The sequence below is a fragment of the Balaenoptera ricei genome, chromosome 2, assembly GCF_028023285.1.
Source record: "Balaenoptera ricei isolate mBalRic1 chromosome 2, mBalRic1.hap2, whole genome shotgun sequence".
Lineage (NCBI taxonomy): Eukaryota > Metazoa > Chordata > Mammalia > Artiodactyla > Balaenopteridae > Balaenoptera > Balaenoptera ricei.
The window spans coordinates 94902775-94920792 of NC_082640.1; the positions used below are offsets into that span (position 1 = coordinate 94902775).

Here is an 18018-nt window from a genome sequence, read left to right on the forward strand (position 1 = left end):
AATATTTAAGGGGAAAAGGAAAGGAATCCTGTGGAAAGACACATTAGCTACCATCCTAGCCTCCAGGCATTTTGTAATTTAGATAAGACACATAAACATGAACTATTTGGTGACCAATGCAAATCAGAGTATAATTTGGTGGCGAGTTTTGTTGTTTTACCTCTATGTTCAATGTGAAATAAAATTAGGTGGGTAGAGATAGTGGTTAGTGTTTAGGCCAGGGAGTAGCACTGGTAGTGCCTGCATTCAGTGGGGACATCTGGCCTATGGTTACTAGGAGGTTCAGACTGGAGGTAGAGCATAGTGACTATGAGTCTGCACTCTGGAGCCAGATTGCCTTGGTTCAGATCCCCACTAGCAGGCTGACCTTGGGCAGTGTAACCTTCTGTGCCTTGGTTTCCTCATCTGTAAAATCATGATGATAATAATTCCTACTTTATATTATGTGAGATTGAATGAGTTAATATGTGTAAAATTCTTAGGCTGTCTGTTTTATAAATGTCAGGAATTATTGTCATTTAATAATTGGTGAGTTGGTGGGTCAAATGAGAACACACAGGGTTTTGAGCAGGCTTTCACTGGTAAAGTGGGTGAAAAATGTCATGGGAGAATCCAAGAAGGGCATTTTCTCCCTGACTCCCAGCTGGGGGCAAAGAATGTCCTTTTAATAGAGGCTTTAAAGATGGTAAAGAGTTGTGTCTTGTACTTAAGTCTTGCTCTCCTGGTGTAGTAGTGAAATTTCCTCAGATCATGATTCCTGAAGAAAGTTATTATGGAAGGAAGTTTTTTCATAAGCTTTGTGAATGTGATTTCACTGGATCCTTGGCCTTGACTTTCGGAGATCTTGACCCAGGATCAAGTTCTTAGGGGAGTGGGGAACCTTACAGAGAAACAGTCACTCTTGTACACTGATAGTGGGAGTGTAAATTGGTATAATCTTCTGGTAGATAATTTGACAATGTCTGTTACAATTAAAACGTGATTTTAAAAAATCTAGCAACTAAACTTTTCAGAATAATTTCTATAAAAATGCAAACACAAGTGCATGTTTTATGTATGTGGTGTTGCAGCACTTTTGTAAAAATGAAAATTTAAAATGGGATCGAATAATTAATGGACTCATACTCCGTGTATTTGTTTCCTCTGTCTATAGTGTAATAGTTTCCTGTTTGCTGTAACAAATCATCACAAACTTAGTGCCTTAAAACAATGCAAATGTATCACTTTACAGTTCTGGAGGTCAGGAGACCTAAAATTAAGATTTCAGCAGGGCTGTGTTCCTTCTGGGGGCTCTAGGGGAGTATCCATTTTCTTTCCTTTTCTAGTCGCCTAGGAATCCCTGGTAAGAGAAAAAAAGCAAGCTGTAAAACAATGTAATATGTTCCCTTTTCGTGTGTGTTTTTTTGGTTTGTTTGTTGAAAAAGAAGCAGGCATTGTGTCTATGTGCATTTCAACATGCATAGAAGAGATCAGGAAGGATACACACTAAACATTTAAATAGTGGTTACTTCTGAGGAGTAAAAACACAAGGAGGTGTGGGGATGACTTTGATTTTGAACTATACATTTCTTGTATACAGTGAACACATATTATTGTAATTTTATTTTTATGAGTGTACATGACCATAGTTGAAAAAGTAAAAAATACAAGGCTTATGGTAAAAAACCTGCAGTCCCTTGTGTCATCCCTTCCCATTCCAGAACCCTCTTTCCCAGAGGCATCTATCTTATGTTTTAGTATTTTTTTTTTTCTCTAGTACTTCCCTTCATATTTCTAAATCACAAGGGTATGCTATTTCTTGATTTTTCTATTTTAGATATCTTTGACTTCCTACTTATGAAGATGAAGTTTTAGTTCTTTTAAACCAAACAATCTCTATGCATATTTTCCTTGCCCTTTATCCTCTCAATAGAATTACACCAAAAATTTTGCTTGGATTAGTTTTCACTGGTTACTGCAGCCCTAGAACTATTATTCTTTGCTAACCCCTGTCCTATATGTATATATTGGGATTACAATTCCTTTCTTGTATAGTTATTTTTCCCTCTGAAAAAGAAATTGTCTAGTCTTTTTCTTTTACTGAGATTTCTTATATCCATGATTAACCCACCTCAAAAAAGAGAAAAGTTTTACTCTTAGGAGATTTACCAGCATGTCTTTTCCTTGGGAACCTCCTTCCTTGGAAACTCTGTCCTCTGGCTCCAGCCTGGATTTTCTTTCCAAGTCTGCAGGATGTTGGGGTCTCCCTTTACCATCATCTGTGGGGTCTTCTTCCACTCTGTTTATATTGGATCCCTTGTTTCCTGAAGCCCTTAGTTCTTCTTTCTTGTTTACTCCTGGCTTTGGTGGAGCATATCTTCTAGTGGTTTTCTGAAAAAAAAAAGTAAATGGGAGATCATTTTTTTTTAAGGTGTATTTGAAAATGTCGTTTTATTTTTAAGGTTAAAAAACGGGAAAAATTCCACTAGACAAAATGGGAATGGGAGAAAAATCCAAATAATATTGGAGTTCATATGATGATTTTTCCCTTCAGAGGAATTACACAGGGAGAGACTAAGCTTAAATCCTTGGAGGACATGCTATTTTACATCCCAGCAGATTCCCAATGTTTTCTACATTGAAAGGAGGTCATAATATGCATCTTATCTTTTGACCAAAACCAGTGCTCTTTGGTAATTTTTACCTTTCGCTTGTCTCTTTTGCAAAATGGAGTCAATAACTGTCTTGGTTAGATGCATATTAAGACTTAGCAAGATGCCAGGCACTACTTTTATTATTACTGAAGTTGTTTTCTTATGAGAATGTAAAATCTGATGCCCAAGAATATCTTCATACATATACACATGGTTAATAATACGCTTAATTTTACTTGGAGTCCCATTTTACATCTTTTTACCATTAATGTTCTTTCAACATCTAATTTTCTACATTAAAGGCTTATCTGTAATCTACTTTTGATGAAAAACTTTTTAATAAAAGTTTATTTGATAGGTAAAAAGTGGATTTATTTATTTATTTATTTTGAAAATTAATTAATTAATTTTGGGGCTGCATTGGGTCTTCATTGCTGTGCGCAGGCTTTCTCTAGTTGTGGCGAGCAGGGGCTACTCTTCAGGAAGTCCTGAAGGGGATTTATTTAGAGAGAAACACGCTCTACAGACAGAGTGTGGGCCATCTCAGAAAGCGAGAGCGGCCTTGGGAGAAACACGCTCCGCAGACAGGGTGTGGGCCATCTCAGAAGGTGAGAAGGGCCTAAAAGTTTATTTTTAATTACATGAGCAATATCTGCACATTATGGAAAACTTAAGAAAGAGGGAAGACTAGAAAGAAAGAGAAAAAATTCGTAATTTTCATTATCATGGTATGTTGTTTCTAGGTATTTTTCTATGCATTTTTTACATAGTTAAGATCATGATATATTCAAATTAGAGTCCTGATTCTTATACTATTACATATTCTTTGTAAATAATATTTTTAGATAATTGTATTATTATGTTTAAAAGATACATTTATCTTTTGGACAGACATACTGAAATATTTACAGATAAAATGATATGGGGACTTCCCTGGTGGCGCAGTGGTTAAGAATCCACCTGCCAGTGCAGGGGACACGGGTTCGAGCCCTGGTCCGGGAAGATCCCACATGCCGTGGAGCAACTAAGCTCATGCGCCACAACTACTGAAGCCCACGCGCCTAGAGCCCGTGCTCCGCAACAAGAGAAGCCACAGCAATGAGAAGCCCGTGCACCACAATGAAGAGTAGCCCCCACTCACTGCAACTGGAGAAAGCCTGCACAGCAAAAAGACCCAACACAGCCAAAAAAAAAAAATGATACGATGTTGTTACTGAGTCCAAGCTTGTACTGCTCACCGCACAACAGGGCAGTAAATTGAGAGACTAGTTGTTGGGGCAAGGAACAGTGACTTTATTCAGAAAGCCAGCAGACTGAAAAGATGGTGGACTAGTGACCGAAAGAACCATCTTACCCTAGTTAGAATTCAGGCTTCTTTTATACTAAAAGGGGAGGGGGCGTGGTTGGTTGTTGCAAACTTCTTGGTGTAGGAATCCTTTGTTCTTGCATCTGTCCACTAGGTCAGGTCATGATGCTCCTGTAAACCTCCAATAAGACATGTTATTATCTGTTCTGCAATTTTATATCTCTGTGTGAATGGAAAAGTGTTAGCCCATTCTCAAGGCTCTGACCTTTAAAGGTATATCTTGTACATTTCAGGCTATAGACAACATTCTTAACTTGTAGCAAAAGCAATAGAATACAAAGGTTAAAGTAAAAGAAACAGATCCAATATGGAGTCAGATTTGTTCTCCCCTATTACAACGTTGTGAGTGTGGGTGGGAAATGGGCTGGGCATAATCTATATTTAAGCTAGGTGGTAGCTATGTGGAGTTTCATTATACTGTTGTGTCTATTTTTATATATGCTCAAAATTGTCCATAATAAAAAGTAAAATATATAAATAAAAGACTACAACATTCCATTATGATCTATCTTAATTTAACTATTGTTTGTAGTAGGGCATTTCAGTTTTTCCCTATTTTAAATAACATTGCTGTTAATATATTTATATTTCAAAGAGTTTTCTTATGATTTATATGAGTGGAATTACTAGGTGAAAGAGTATGAACATTTAAAAAAACTTTACATGCAGGGCTTCCCTGGTGGCTCAGTGATTAAGAATCCGCCTGCCAATGCAAGGGACACAGGTTCGAGCCCTGGTCCAGGAAGATCCCATGTGCTGCGGAGCAACTAAGCCTGTGTGCCACAACTACTGAGCCTGCGCTCTAGAGCCCACGTGCCACAGCTACTGAAGCCCGTGCGCCTAGAGCCCGTACTCCGCAACAAGAGAAGCCACTGCAACGAGAAGCCCATGCACCGCAATGAAGAGTAGCCCCCCACTCGCTGCAGCTAGAGAAAGCCCGCATGCAGCAACGAAGACCCAATGCAGTCAAAAATAAATAAATAAAATAAATAAAATTTTAAAAATTATACAAAAAATAAATAAAAACTTTAGATGCATACACAGTGCTAAATTTCTTGATGCAAAACTTTAGAAGAATTTTATTGGATTTATAATTGTACTCATTGAGCATAGGGGTGATATTGCAAATTTTTTTTTTTTTTTTTTTTTGATATTGCAAATTTTATCCTAACTTTTTTTTTGTTTTCGGTTGCGTTGGGTCTTCGTTTCTACCCATGGGCTTTCTCTAGTTGCAGTGAGTGGGGGCTACTCTTTGTTGTGGTATGTGGGCTTCTCATTGCAGTGGCTTCTCTTTTTGTGGCGTGTGGGCTCTAGGGTGCGAGGGCTTCAGTTGTTGCAGCACGTGGGCTCAGTAGTTGCAGCACACGGGGCCCTAGAGCATGCAGGCTTCAGTAGGTGCAGTGCGTGGGCTCAGTAGTTGTGGCGCGCAGGCTTGGTAGTTGTGGCTCGTGGGCTCTAGAGTGCAGGCTCAGTAGTTGTGGCACATGCGCTTAGTTGCTCTGCAGCATGTGGGATCTTCCCGGACCAGGGACTGAACCCGTGTCCCCTGCGTTGGCAGGCAGATTCTTAACCACTGCGCCACCAGGGAAGTCCTATTCTAAAATTTTTAGTGAGACAAAGTTTATCATTAAGTATGTTATACAGTAGGCTTACATTTTCTAAGTGTTTTTATTCATATTCTTTTTTTGAGTGCTAATAACAATTCACATAGAACTAGTACTTTGTAGTCTTAGAGAGAGTTTTCATGTCCAATAGATGCTATAATTCTTACAATAGCTCTTCGAACTATGAATTATAGAAAATCAAAACAAAATAGACTTTAAACTTTACAAATGTAATTATTGGTAGTAGTTCCTGTTACCACTAGATGGCCCTCTCAGCATGTACTTTTGAGCAAAAGTAGCAAGTTTATAGACAGCTTGAAGTTCCCCTATAGATCTTATTAAAATACATTTTAATTGGAGTTAAAAATGGTTTATATCAGGTTATATGATAAGCTTTTTTAGAAGTAGTAAAGATATTCAAGGTGGAATTTATTAGTGGGAGTTTTTTGGATTTCTTCTCAAGAAGAATGGAGTATTAAACTAAATGGCATTCAGTACCATACACACAATATATTTTCAGTAAGTATTTTAAACATTCTTTAAAATTTGTTGAATTTAATTAGGCTTCTCCATATGCTTGTGGAAAAGTTATTTGCCACACCAAAAAAAAAAAAAGCAACCTTTTCTGCTAAGCCTTTAACTGATCTTATGTAAATCCAACACTTTATCTCTGAGGATTTAATATAGAGGTACCGAACTAAGTAAACTGAGGGCTCGACATGGAACTATGGTCCCCTTGGTCAATTTTGTTGTCATAACTCAATTGAGTTCCTCTAAGGGTCAGAATTACTCTACTATGATGTGCATGTTCCTGTCCAGTGAGAATCAGGAGTGAAATTGCTACATTTTGGTATTTTTGTCATTGTAACTTTCACTAAATTTCTTGACAAGAAAATTAGAACAATCTTTGATTTTGGTCTTACTTGATCTCACATGTATTTTCTTCCATTGATATTCAATATTATTACATCCATTGCTCTCCTTTATAATGAGTATTTTGTATTGCCCATTTTACTAACTTGAAATGAAAATCATAGTTAATATTATCTAGCTGCACAACTTCAAAAAATCATTATGATGCCCTAATTTTAATGTAAAGGAGAAGTAGAAGGAAAGCAATTTATAATAAAATGTGTATTTCAATATATAAGTACTGGAGCAGACTACACTAGATGAAACAAGAGGTAGTCAAATGCTTGCGCCTGTACATAGAATGACTATGAATCACTGTGAATGTGGTAGCTGTGAAAGCTGATTATAATGCATATTGGTGATTCAGATACCCAAGTGACATTGGCATTGGTGACATGATTTTCCGAAATGGTGGAAAACTCTTAGTAAAGTTCTGAATAAAACAAAGAGATGCATCGTTGCAGTCTAGAAAATTTGGGGTGCATTAATACTGTGGGAAAATTCGTTTTGTTTACATATTAGTTAAGTTCTAGTCTTAGATATATTCAGTGGGACCTTTGAAAGTCAACAAGACATGTGACAATTCTTTGCCATACCGGATTGTTTCCTGCATTGCTGGACCTCTAGTATCTCTGGCACTTGCCTTTTAATTGCTGATAAAGTATTCATCCCATCCCTCCTCCCAGTAATCCCTAAAATGCCTCTCTACAAATCCAAAGGGTCCTCTAGGGGGCAGTGCTGCTACCATTGAGAACCACCAATTTAAAAGTATCTAGCTACATTAATCTACACACCTGTATTGCTCACGGAATTTCAAAACCACAGTAACTTAAGCATCCTAGGTCCTTAAATATGATGTTTTAAATAGTTAAGAAAATTGCAGAATTATGTAAGAAGTTGATTTGTTCAAATGCATCATTGTTTTGTTGCAGTTCTTATAAGCAGATCAATATGTTTGCTATTTTAGGTCCCTAGTAGCCTCCATATTCTTTATTTTTTCCACTCTTTCTGTTTAGTAAGTCAGTAGTATATAACTTTGTTTAATGTCCGCGTTTACTTAGTTAACAGTCACACAATTTGTCCCTTAAAAAAACCCCATTGTTTAAATTTGGAAGATATTACAGAAACTTTGTGAAATGGAGGCAAATTTTCCCATAATCATACCACCCTAACAACTGTTAATATTTTCAGTATTTTGTTCTGTATATGTATATTTTGACATTCAAAAATTAGTTTTGTGTCTTATCTTTTCACTCAACATGGCATAACTTTTTAATGTTATTATATAACTTCAAAACTATTATTTTAAATTACTGCATCCTATTCTGTTAGGTTCCACAATTTAACTGTTTTCCTACCTTTAGTTTGTTCACGTTATAAAAACATACACACATACATATTTTTTATCCGTTTCAGTATATTTTCATTTTTCCTTTAGGATAGGTCTTCAGAACTGGGATCATTTATTAGGTCATTAGGATTAGGCTAATATTTAACAAAAGTTACATTTTTTTATAACTTCTGTTAAATATTGCAAATTGACTTTAAAAATTATTTACTTCACATTTTTTGAGCATCAGTGATACTGAACATATTTACTCTTGTGAATTATTTGTATTTTCTCTTTTAGAAAGTGTGTGGTCTGCCCTTTGACTATTGATCTGTTGGGTGCTTGGTGGGTTTTTTTTTTTCTCTTTTCGAATCAGACCTTTTAAATAATATTTCAATGTTTCTTACATTCATTTTTGTGCTATCTTTGATTTTAGTTTGATTATTTTATTTGTATTTTTATGAGACGACAGTTATTTACTTGTACAAGATAGTATGTGATATCAAGGAAAGAACATGGGATGTGGAGTCAAGAAATCAGGGTTCTAGAAGGAGATATTTATAATACATATTATATCTGACGAAGCACTCATATACAGAATGTATATAGAATGCTTACAAATCACTAAGAAAAAGGCAGACCATCCAATTTCTGAAGAATGAGGTAAAGCCCTAAACCACCACTTCATAAAAGATATCCAGATATTTAAACCATCTGGCAGTATGTATGCTGAATGAATGCAGATTGATTTTATATTACTGTGTAAGACATATTTAAAAATGTGTATTTGGGGGAAAGACTTACTTCATGTAAAACCAGGTTAATATTAAATTTTGGTCATCCAGACTATAGAACACGGTCTTTGTTAGTATGGCCAGTTTAGATTTTACTGTATTTCTGTAGAAGAGAGATCAGTTTTTTTTTTTACCTTATCCTGCCTTTAGTAGAACGTTATTATTTCAGATTCTTTGCCTATTGAATATGCTATTAATTCATATCCAGCTGGTACATATTCCCTAGGAAAAATCCTTCATTAAAGAACAGTAATCTCTTGATTTTAGTGCTTTTAGTGGGATTAAGGAATATTTTGGGTTCCAGTGACTCCACCAACGTATGAATGAGAGAATGGGAGGAAAAAGGAAAGGAAATCAGACATTAAAGGGTGAAAACGTCGTGAATGTCACAAAAAGGCATAAAAGACCCCCCACATAAAACCCACAAGTGCATGTGGTTGTTTTTCTTATTCTTCACCCTAGGATATATTATGAATATTTCTATTCTTACAAAGAGAACAACTATAAAAAATTCTTTACTGTCTGGTGACAAATGCCTGTTTTGGACATGTACATCTCACCTAATCATGTGTGAGCCTCCCAGTATTAACATCTGCTCCTGGTCACTCTTTTTATGTTTGGTTATTTCTGTGTTATAAAATCTACTAAAAAATACAATAATTTAAGCACAAACTTGTGTTCTTTTGGGGACATTTTTATTTTTTTTTATTTTTTAATTTTTTAATTTTTTTATTTTTTTTAAACCTAGGCAACCAGATGCCAGAGTTTTTCTCCTTTTTTTTTTTTTTAATTAATTAATTAATTAATTTATGGCTGCGTTGGGTCTTCGTTTCTGTGCGAGGGCTTTCTCTAGTTGTGGCAAGCGGGGGCCACTCTTCATCGCAGTGCGTGGGCCTCTCACTATCGTGGCCTCTCTTGTTGCGGAGCACAGGCTCCAGACGCGCAGGCTCAGTAATTGTGGCTCACGGGCCCAGTTGCTCCGCGGCATGTGGGATCTTCCCAGACCAGGGCTCGAACCCGTGTCCCCTGCATTGGCAGGCAGACTCTCAACCACTGCGCCACCAGGGAAGCCCCTGGGGACATTTTTAAATCAACGTTTAATCAACCCTTTTAGATTTCCTAACACCTCTAATTATGTGATGCATTCTGTTCCTTTCTGGTATAAATAACCTCTCCAAGCTCTGTCAACATTCTTCTCACACACATACTCCTTTCCCTTCTTTCCTGAGTAATTCCTGTTCATACCAGATTGGGATATACTAATCAACCTGACATTCCTCTCTTATAATTTATTTCCCCTCAACTCAAAGAGTATTCACTTTTTGAGACAAATTCATACCCTAGGCACATTTTTTCTTGTGTAAATTTCATGGGTTCCATATCTTCCCATCCCCACAACCTTCAAATTCTACCTGTTTGCCTTTCCTCCAGATACATATAACATCATTGAATAGTCTTTCTGGATTTGGGAACTTTCTTCTTCTAGAAGTGTCATCTTTTGAATTTGAGCATTTCTAATACTTTCAAATCTTTCTTCCCCTAGGTACTCCTGACATGATCTTTCCCTAACACATATTTCAATATTTCTTATTCAAGATGACACAAACACACATACACACACACACCCCCACCCTAGGCTGTGACATTTTCAGGTATCTTGTATTCAGGATGTGGGGCATACTTACTTTATAGGTTCTTAGTGAGACACACACTCTATTGATAATACTGTTAGACTCTCTTTTCATTATTTTCATTGAATGTGAATTGTGCCTTTTTTTTTAATACATTAATTTTATTTATTTATTTGTCTGCATTGGGTCTTCATTGCGGTGCATGGGCTTCTCATTGCGGTGGCTTCTCTTGTTGCGGAGCACAGGCTCTCGGCATGCAGGCTTCAATAGTTGTAGCACGCAGGCTCAGTAGTTGTGGCTTGCGGGCACTAGAGCGCAGGCTCAGTAGTTGTGGTGCATGGGCTTAGTTGCTCTGCGGCACGTGCGGTCTTCCTGGACCAGGGCTCGAACCCATGTCCCCTGCATTGGCAGGTGGATTCTTAACCACTGCACCACCAGGGAAGCCCTGAATTGTGCCTTTTTCTGAAAGAACTTACATGCACATTGCCTGTACGAGGGTTGACAATACTTATTTTCAAATTCTGAGCACATTCACTGTTGCTAAAAAAAGTTATGGCAGATTTATTTTAAATTTTGTACCACTTAAAGAGGGTAATATATTTACCTTATTTCTATTTACATTTGTGAGAAAACTTTATTGCTACAACTCCTCCAGTGAAAACAGTTTGTTGCTAGTTTTAAATTTTAGACAAGCTTTCTTTGCCACTTACCTCTTCTATTTTTTACCAGCTATGTTCGGAGAATTCAAATTAATTTTATTATCCTAGCTAAAAATTTGATAAGAAAGAAAAATCTGTTCCCAAAATTCAAATAAAAATTGCTTTTATATGATCTGTAGTTTCAGAGGAACTATATCACAACCTTTTGAAGGTCTAATTGAGAACTGACTTATTAGTAAAGACAGAAGGGAAAGAAGTTATGTCATAATGTATAAATGGAGATGTTAAATTCATCTATGTTTTGTTTAGATGTCCCTGGTAGATTTGGGAAAGAAGCTTTTAGAAGCGGCTCGAGCAGGTCAAGATGATGAAGTTCGTATTTTGATGGCTAATGGAGCTCCTTTTACTACAGACTGGGTAAAGAATGGTTTTAATGTTGTGGGGTTTTTTTGTTTTTTGTTTTCTCCTCCTCCTCCCCTTCCTCCTCCCCCTCCTCCTCCTCCTCCCGCCCTCCTCCTCCTTCATCTCCTTCTTCTTCTTCTTCCTCTCATTTTTGAGTTTTTCCAGTTAAAAGTTTAGTCAGTATTGTGTTTATAAGTGGTGAAAATTTAATTTTTTTGCAAATTTGTTTGCAATTTTAGAATTATAGCTTGCTTTTAAAGAGAATGGTTCATATAATTTTTTTTATATAGACAACCTTATCCAAATATTCTGTCTACACATGGGTTTTTCTTTAAATTACGGAGTTCAGTAATGTAGGATGAATGTAAAATGTAGCTGCTTGGGATTTAATTTAAAGGCCTTATAAATAGCACAGGTAGAATTTATAATTCAGAAAAAACAAATTTGGTGTTAATGTTATAATTGATTCTAAAAAAGGAAAAATGTTTGCATTTCAATTGATACTTGTAAAACTATTGCAAACATCACCCAGAAGGAAGAAAGGAAAGGGAAGAGTTCTTAGTAATTACAGAAGGCAATTGTGAAGACAGAAACCATAACTCTATTTAATTCTGCAGGTAAATCAAAAGGGATATTCTTGGGAATATGGAGGGTTAGGAATCTGGATTAACTCTCCCACTGGTAACAACTAAAAATTCCAGAGTTTTTTTTTTTTTTTTTTAAATACATTTATTTATTTATTTATTTTAGCACCTTTAATTATTATTTATTTATTTATTTATTTATTTTTGGGCTGTGTTGGGTCTTCGTTTCTGTGCGAGGGCTTCCTCTAGCTGCGGCAAGCGGGGGCCACTCTTCATCGCGGTGCGCGGGCCTCTCAGTATCGTGGCCTCTCTTGTTGTGGAGCACAGGCTCCAGACGCGCAGGCTCAGCAGTTGTGGCTCACGGGCCCCAGTTGCTCCGTGGCATGTGGGATCTTCCCAGACCAGGGCTCGAACCCGTGTCCCCTGCATTAGCAGGCAGATTCTCAACCACTGTGCCACCAGGGAAGCCCCAGAGTTTTGATTTTGTTGTTTTTAGCTTACTTGTTCCATGTTCTTTTTAATTTTTCATTCAAAACAATATTCTTTATTATGGAAAATTTCAAACATAAATCAACCCCTGTATACCCTTCAAAAATTATCAAATCAAGTGAATCTTATTTCCTCTATAACCCCATTTACTTTCTTTGTTTAGTATTATTTTAAAGTAAATTTCAGGAACCATTTTGTTTCATCCATAGATTTCAGCATCTGTCTTTAAAAGATAAAGATTTTTTGACTGAGTATATTAAAAAAAAAAATCTTAAGGGCACTGATGAGTTAGAAAGAAAGTAAGGGATTATCAACCTCAAAAACTAAGCAAAGGCCATAACCCAGAGAAATTTCACCCTTAGAACATTTGCTAACTCAGTAAATTTGCCAGTTGGTTTTCTACTTCCCTGGCACAGGTTACTTAAGATAAAGACCTGAGACTGCTCATAGAGGGAAGTCTCCTAGAGATCCTTTCCCCATAATACTGGAATCCTAAAGAGATGTACCTTCGTTGTAAGGGTAAACCAGAAATACCCCCTCCCTCCTCCTACCTGATCCTGCCCCTGCCCCTGTTGTTAGGGTACTGCAAGGCAAATGAACTGGCTTGAACTAAGGTACCAAATGGAGAGAGGAAGAATTTTGTTGATGAGAATTTGGAGTCAAAAGCCATCCTTTGCACACATTTGTGGCCTTAACTCATAAATACTTATGTATTCTGCAAAACTCTGAACTGAAGAATGAATTTAAAATTATCTTTGGACTAGAGGTTACCCTTGGTTCCTGACACAAGCAAATGAATATCCTTTTTGGAGGAACCTGCATTCATCCCACGCTTCATATCCACAAATGAAATTCCAAGGAAAATGAACAGTCAAAAATAACTGAACACTGGGACTTCCCTGGCAGTCCAGTGGTTAAGACTCCATGCTTCCACTGCAGGGGGTGCGGGTTTGATCTGTGGTCGGGTAATTAAGATCTCGCATGCTGCGTGGTGCGGCCAAACAAAAAAAAAAACCAACAAAAACTGAACACACAAGGACACAAGGCAGCTTGGACAGTAAGCCACTGGAACAACTGAAAACATAAGCAGACCTATAAGGACTTTAGATAAGATTTTAATAGCAGATTAGGAATAGCTGAAGAGAAAATTAGTAAACTGAAAAACAAAAAAAAAATCATTCAGAATGTGGTGCAGAGAAAAACAAAAAAATGTAAAAGATGTCAGGAGTCATGAAGGCTAGTGTATGAGAAAGTCTAACATATGTCTAATCATAAATCCACAAGGAGAGTGAAAATAGGGATGAAATAATTTTAGAAGATAATAGTTTAGCTTTCCCAAGGCTGATGAAAGATGGCAGCTCACAGATTCAGGTAGCCCAGAAAATCTCCAGCAGGATCAATAAAAATAATCTATATCTAGACTCATCATAGTGATCCTGTAGTACATCAAGACAAAAAGAGCTTTCAAAATACCAGGGAGATATCACCTCACACCTGTCAGAATGGCTATCATCAAAAAGTCTACAAATAAATGTTGGCAAGGATATGGAGAAAAGGGAATCCTCGTGCACTGTTGGTGGGAATGTAAATTGGTGCAGCCACTATGGAAAACAGTGTGGAGGTTCCACAAAGAACTAAAAATAGAACTACCATATGATCTAGCAATTCCACTCCAGGGTATATATCTGGAAAAAATGAAAACTCTAACTCGAAGAGATACGTGCACCCCAATGTTCATAGCAGTACTGTTTACAATAGTCAAGATATGAAAGCAACCCAAGTGTCCATCAACAGGCAAATGGATAAAGAAGATGTGGTATGTATATGTACAGTGGACTATTACTCAGCCATAAAAAAGAATGAAATTCTGCCATTTGCAGCAATGTGGATGGATCTGGAGAGTATTATGCCTAATGAAATAAGTCAGAGAAAGACAAATACTGTATGATACCACTTATTTGTGGAATCTAAAAAATAAACAAATGTGTATAGCAAAACAGAAACTGGACTCACAGATACAGAAAACAAACTAGTGGTTACTGGTGGGGAGAGTAAAGTGGGGAAGGACGAAATAGGGTATAGGATTAAGAGATATAAACTACCATGTATAAAATAGATATGCAATAAAGATATATTGTACAGCACAGGGAATTGTAGCCATTATTTTGTAATGACTTTTAATGGAGTATAATCTATAAAAATACTGAATCACTATGCTGTACACCTGAAACTAATATAATATTGTAAATCAGTTATACTTCAATTAAAAAAATATCTATAAACCCTGAAAAAAAAAGACAAAAAAATCTTAAGAAAGATTAATGTCCATAATACATAGGGATTCCCATGACAGCGATGAAAAGCAAGACGAAGAAGATAGGGCAAATGACTTGATATGGTACTTTACTAAAGAGAATGTTTGAATGACCAATAAACATGAAAAGATGCTCAGCTGCATTAATGATTGGGCAAATGCAAAGTAAAATCATGAAATACTATTGCTTATCCATCAGATAAGCAAAAACTAAACAAAAAAGTCTTGCAGTACCAACCGTTGGTGAGGAGATGCATAAATTGATAGAAACATTTTGGAGGACAGTTTGGCAGTACCTAGTAGATTTGAATGTGTACATACCCTCTGGCATAGCTATTGAACTTCTAAGAATATTTCCAAGGGAAGTTCTTGCTCATGTACTTGAGACATGTATAAGACTGTTTTTAGTAGCAGCATTATTCATAATAAAAAACTGGAAACCTTAATGCTCAGCAGTGGATTGGTTAAATTGATTTTGGCTTATTCATTTGGTAGAAATCATAGAGCAGAGAAAATCAGTGAACTATACTTGTATTCATCAACATGGGTGAATCTTATGATATTAAGCCAAAGAAGGCAAGTCTCAAGAGAAATACATGCAATGTGATTCTATTTAAGTAAAGTTCAGAGCAGGCAAAACCAAAGTATATTATTTAGGGATACATAGTAATTTAAAAAAAGCAAAGTAAAGCAATGTTTATTACAAAATTCAGACTAGTAATTACCTCAGGGGTTGAGGGAAGGGTTTATTAGGGAGTGGCATGTGGGAAGATTCTAAATTGCTGGTAATGTTTTATTTCTAGACTGTGATGGTATTTACCTTATTTTCCTCCTTCAAACTACATATATGTACATATATATATATTTTGTATCATCAACCAAAAAGGTAAGGTCTCGAGAAGAAAAAATTACAAAAGAAACCATTATATCACACTGAGCAGAACTCATGGTTGCTAAATAGGCTATGGAGATATTTCATTAAATATTAGAATTTAAGAGTATAGAAAGGGCCAGTTTTAGAAAAATACGATAGAGCATGGAGAAAGAAAGGATTGTTTAAGAATCTTCTTTAATCTGCTGGAATGACCGTCCCTTAAAAATACAAGGCTTTTAATAGTAATAAAATAATTATTCCCAGGGTAAATGATTTCCATTTTTAACATATATTGAGAGCACATACCTAGCTTTGTATTATGACTCTTACTTGTGTGACTTCAGCCAAATTAGTAACCTCTTTATGCCTTATTTGTTTTTTTTAAATTTTTGAAAATTTTTATTAGAGTATAGTTGATTTACATTGTTATGTTAGTTTCAGGTATACAGCAAAGTTAATCAGTTACACATATATCCACTCTTTTTTTTTTTTTAAGATTCTTTTCCCATATAGGCCATTACAGAGTATTGAGTAGAGTTCCCTGTGCTATACAGCAGGTTCTTATTAGTTATCTGTCTTATATATGGTAGTGTGTATATGTCAATCCCAATCTCCCAATTTATCCCCCCCCTTATCCCCTGGTCATGCCTTAGTTTCTTTTACTGCCAAATGAGGATAGTAATAGTAGCTGTGTTTTGAGGAGATTAAATGAGGCAGTAGGTGTAAAGGTCTTAGAATAGTGCTTGCTATGGAAAGTGCTTAAATAAAAACCTTAGTTGCTATTATTACAGTAGTGGTCTTAGCAAATTGCATGTTCTGGTGAACTATCTTGGTTCTTTAGAACATGAGTGCCTTGGTAATCAGAGAGTTGTAGGGACTTTTTGTGCTTCTAAATGCATGTGATGTAATTCTAATTTTCACCTATTAAAAATTATACCTCTGATAAGGCTCTTCTTCACATTTTAGCATGTACTTCTCCTGTATATTTTGAATGTAGCATGACTAGGCCACGTGGAACCAATTTCAGGAGAACTGGGCTCTCTTTTGGTTCCTTTTTTAAATTTTTATTGGAGTATAGTTGATTTACAATGCTGTGTTAGTTTCTGCTGTATGTTTTGGTTCCGTCTTAACTCACCTTTGGCAAGTGCACTTCACATCAGATTTTTTCCTTGAAAAATGACTATATGAACTCCTTTAAAAAGATCACTGAGGTGCTTTAATTAATTTATTTTTAAGTCCTAGAAACAGTTTAATGTAAAAATGTACACTGTTACATTTATTTGATATGAATTTCATAGATGAAAAGTTTTGTGTGAATGGTGTGAGGAAAACGTTCTAATGCTCAAAAATTTCTCAGACCCTAATTATGTCTAATTCCTGATGAAATTAATTTTGTTTAGACTATCTGATAACAAAATAAAGAAAGCAAGTTTGAATTAAATGAAATATTGTCATTTCTTCCTCACTGAGAAATGAATGGGAATTCTTGAAGACCCCTATGGAGAGACTGTTCCTTTTCAGTTTTGAGTTACTATGTAAACATTTGATATAAAGAGAATCTGTTTGCTCTGTAAACAGAATATATAAAGTAGAAGATAGAAATAGAAGTGTATTTAAAAATGACTATAGATGTGGATTTTTTTTCTTGTGGTGTAGCTGGGAACTTCTCCACTTCATCTGGCAGCACAGTACGGACATTATTCCACCACAGAAGTACTACTCCGAGCTGGTGTAAGTAGGGATGCCAGAACCAAAGTGGACAGAACGCCGCTGCATATGGCAGCTTCTGAGGGCCATGCCAGCATAGTGGAGGTTTTGCTTAAGGTATGTGTTCTCTTTTTGCACTTTGCTTTTGAAAGTAAGACCCCAGAGGCTATAAAACCACAGTGGTTTTATAAGAGGGAGAAGGGAACTAGTTTTGTTACTGACAGGGTTCTTGGACTCCTTAATCAATAGAAATTGATAAGAGGCCAGACAAGTAATTCAGGCAAGGCTTTATTAGGACTCGTGCTGTAGCACTAGGGAGCGAAAACAAGTAACAGGTTCCCTTGCTTGCTCCCTGACGGGGGAGGAGCTGGTCCCTTAAATGCTGTGAGGGTAGGGGCCAGTCCAGGGGTCATATGGGAGGGGTGGCTTGGGTGGTCTGCCCACCCCCTTAGTGGTGCTGTATGCAGTGCCCTGCTTTTGCTCCCAACACCTCAGAAGTGGCAGTTGGGTTTTGGTCTTTTTGTATCTTATTGTTCATAATTTGCCCAACTGCACATGCACGCAGTTATTTTTAGTCCCTTATATTAGTTTCTTTGTATTCTATTGCTGGAGGAGATGTTTGTACAGGTGCAAGCCCTGCAGCAAAGGGGCCCAGGTCCCAGCCTGTCTCAGTTTTATTGCATGTCTACTTTTTTCCCCCATGTTATCTCATTTTTTGT

General features: G+C 36.5%; 1 protein-coding gene across 3 annotated transcripts in view; it reads left to right on the plus strand.

Moving 5' to 3' along the window:
- Positions 1-18018, plus strand: part of GABPB1 (GA binding protein transcription factor subunit beta 1) — a 68511-nt gene that overhangs the window by 26931 nt on the left and 23562 nt on the right. For all 3 annotated transcript variants that reach the window (XM_059913315.1, XM_059913314.1, XM_059913317.1), the window contains exons 2-3: positions 11239-11346; positions 17249-17416. In XM_059913315.1, coding sequence (XP_059769298.1) covers positions 11239-11346; positions 17249-17416 — 276 coding nt within the window. The remainder of the gene's footprint in view (positions 1-11238; positions 11347-17248; positions 17417-18018) is intronic.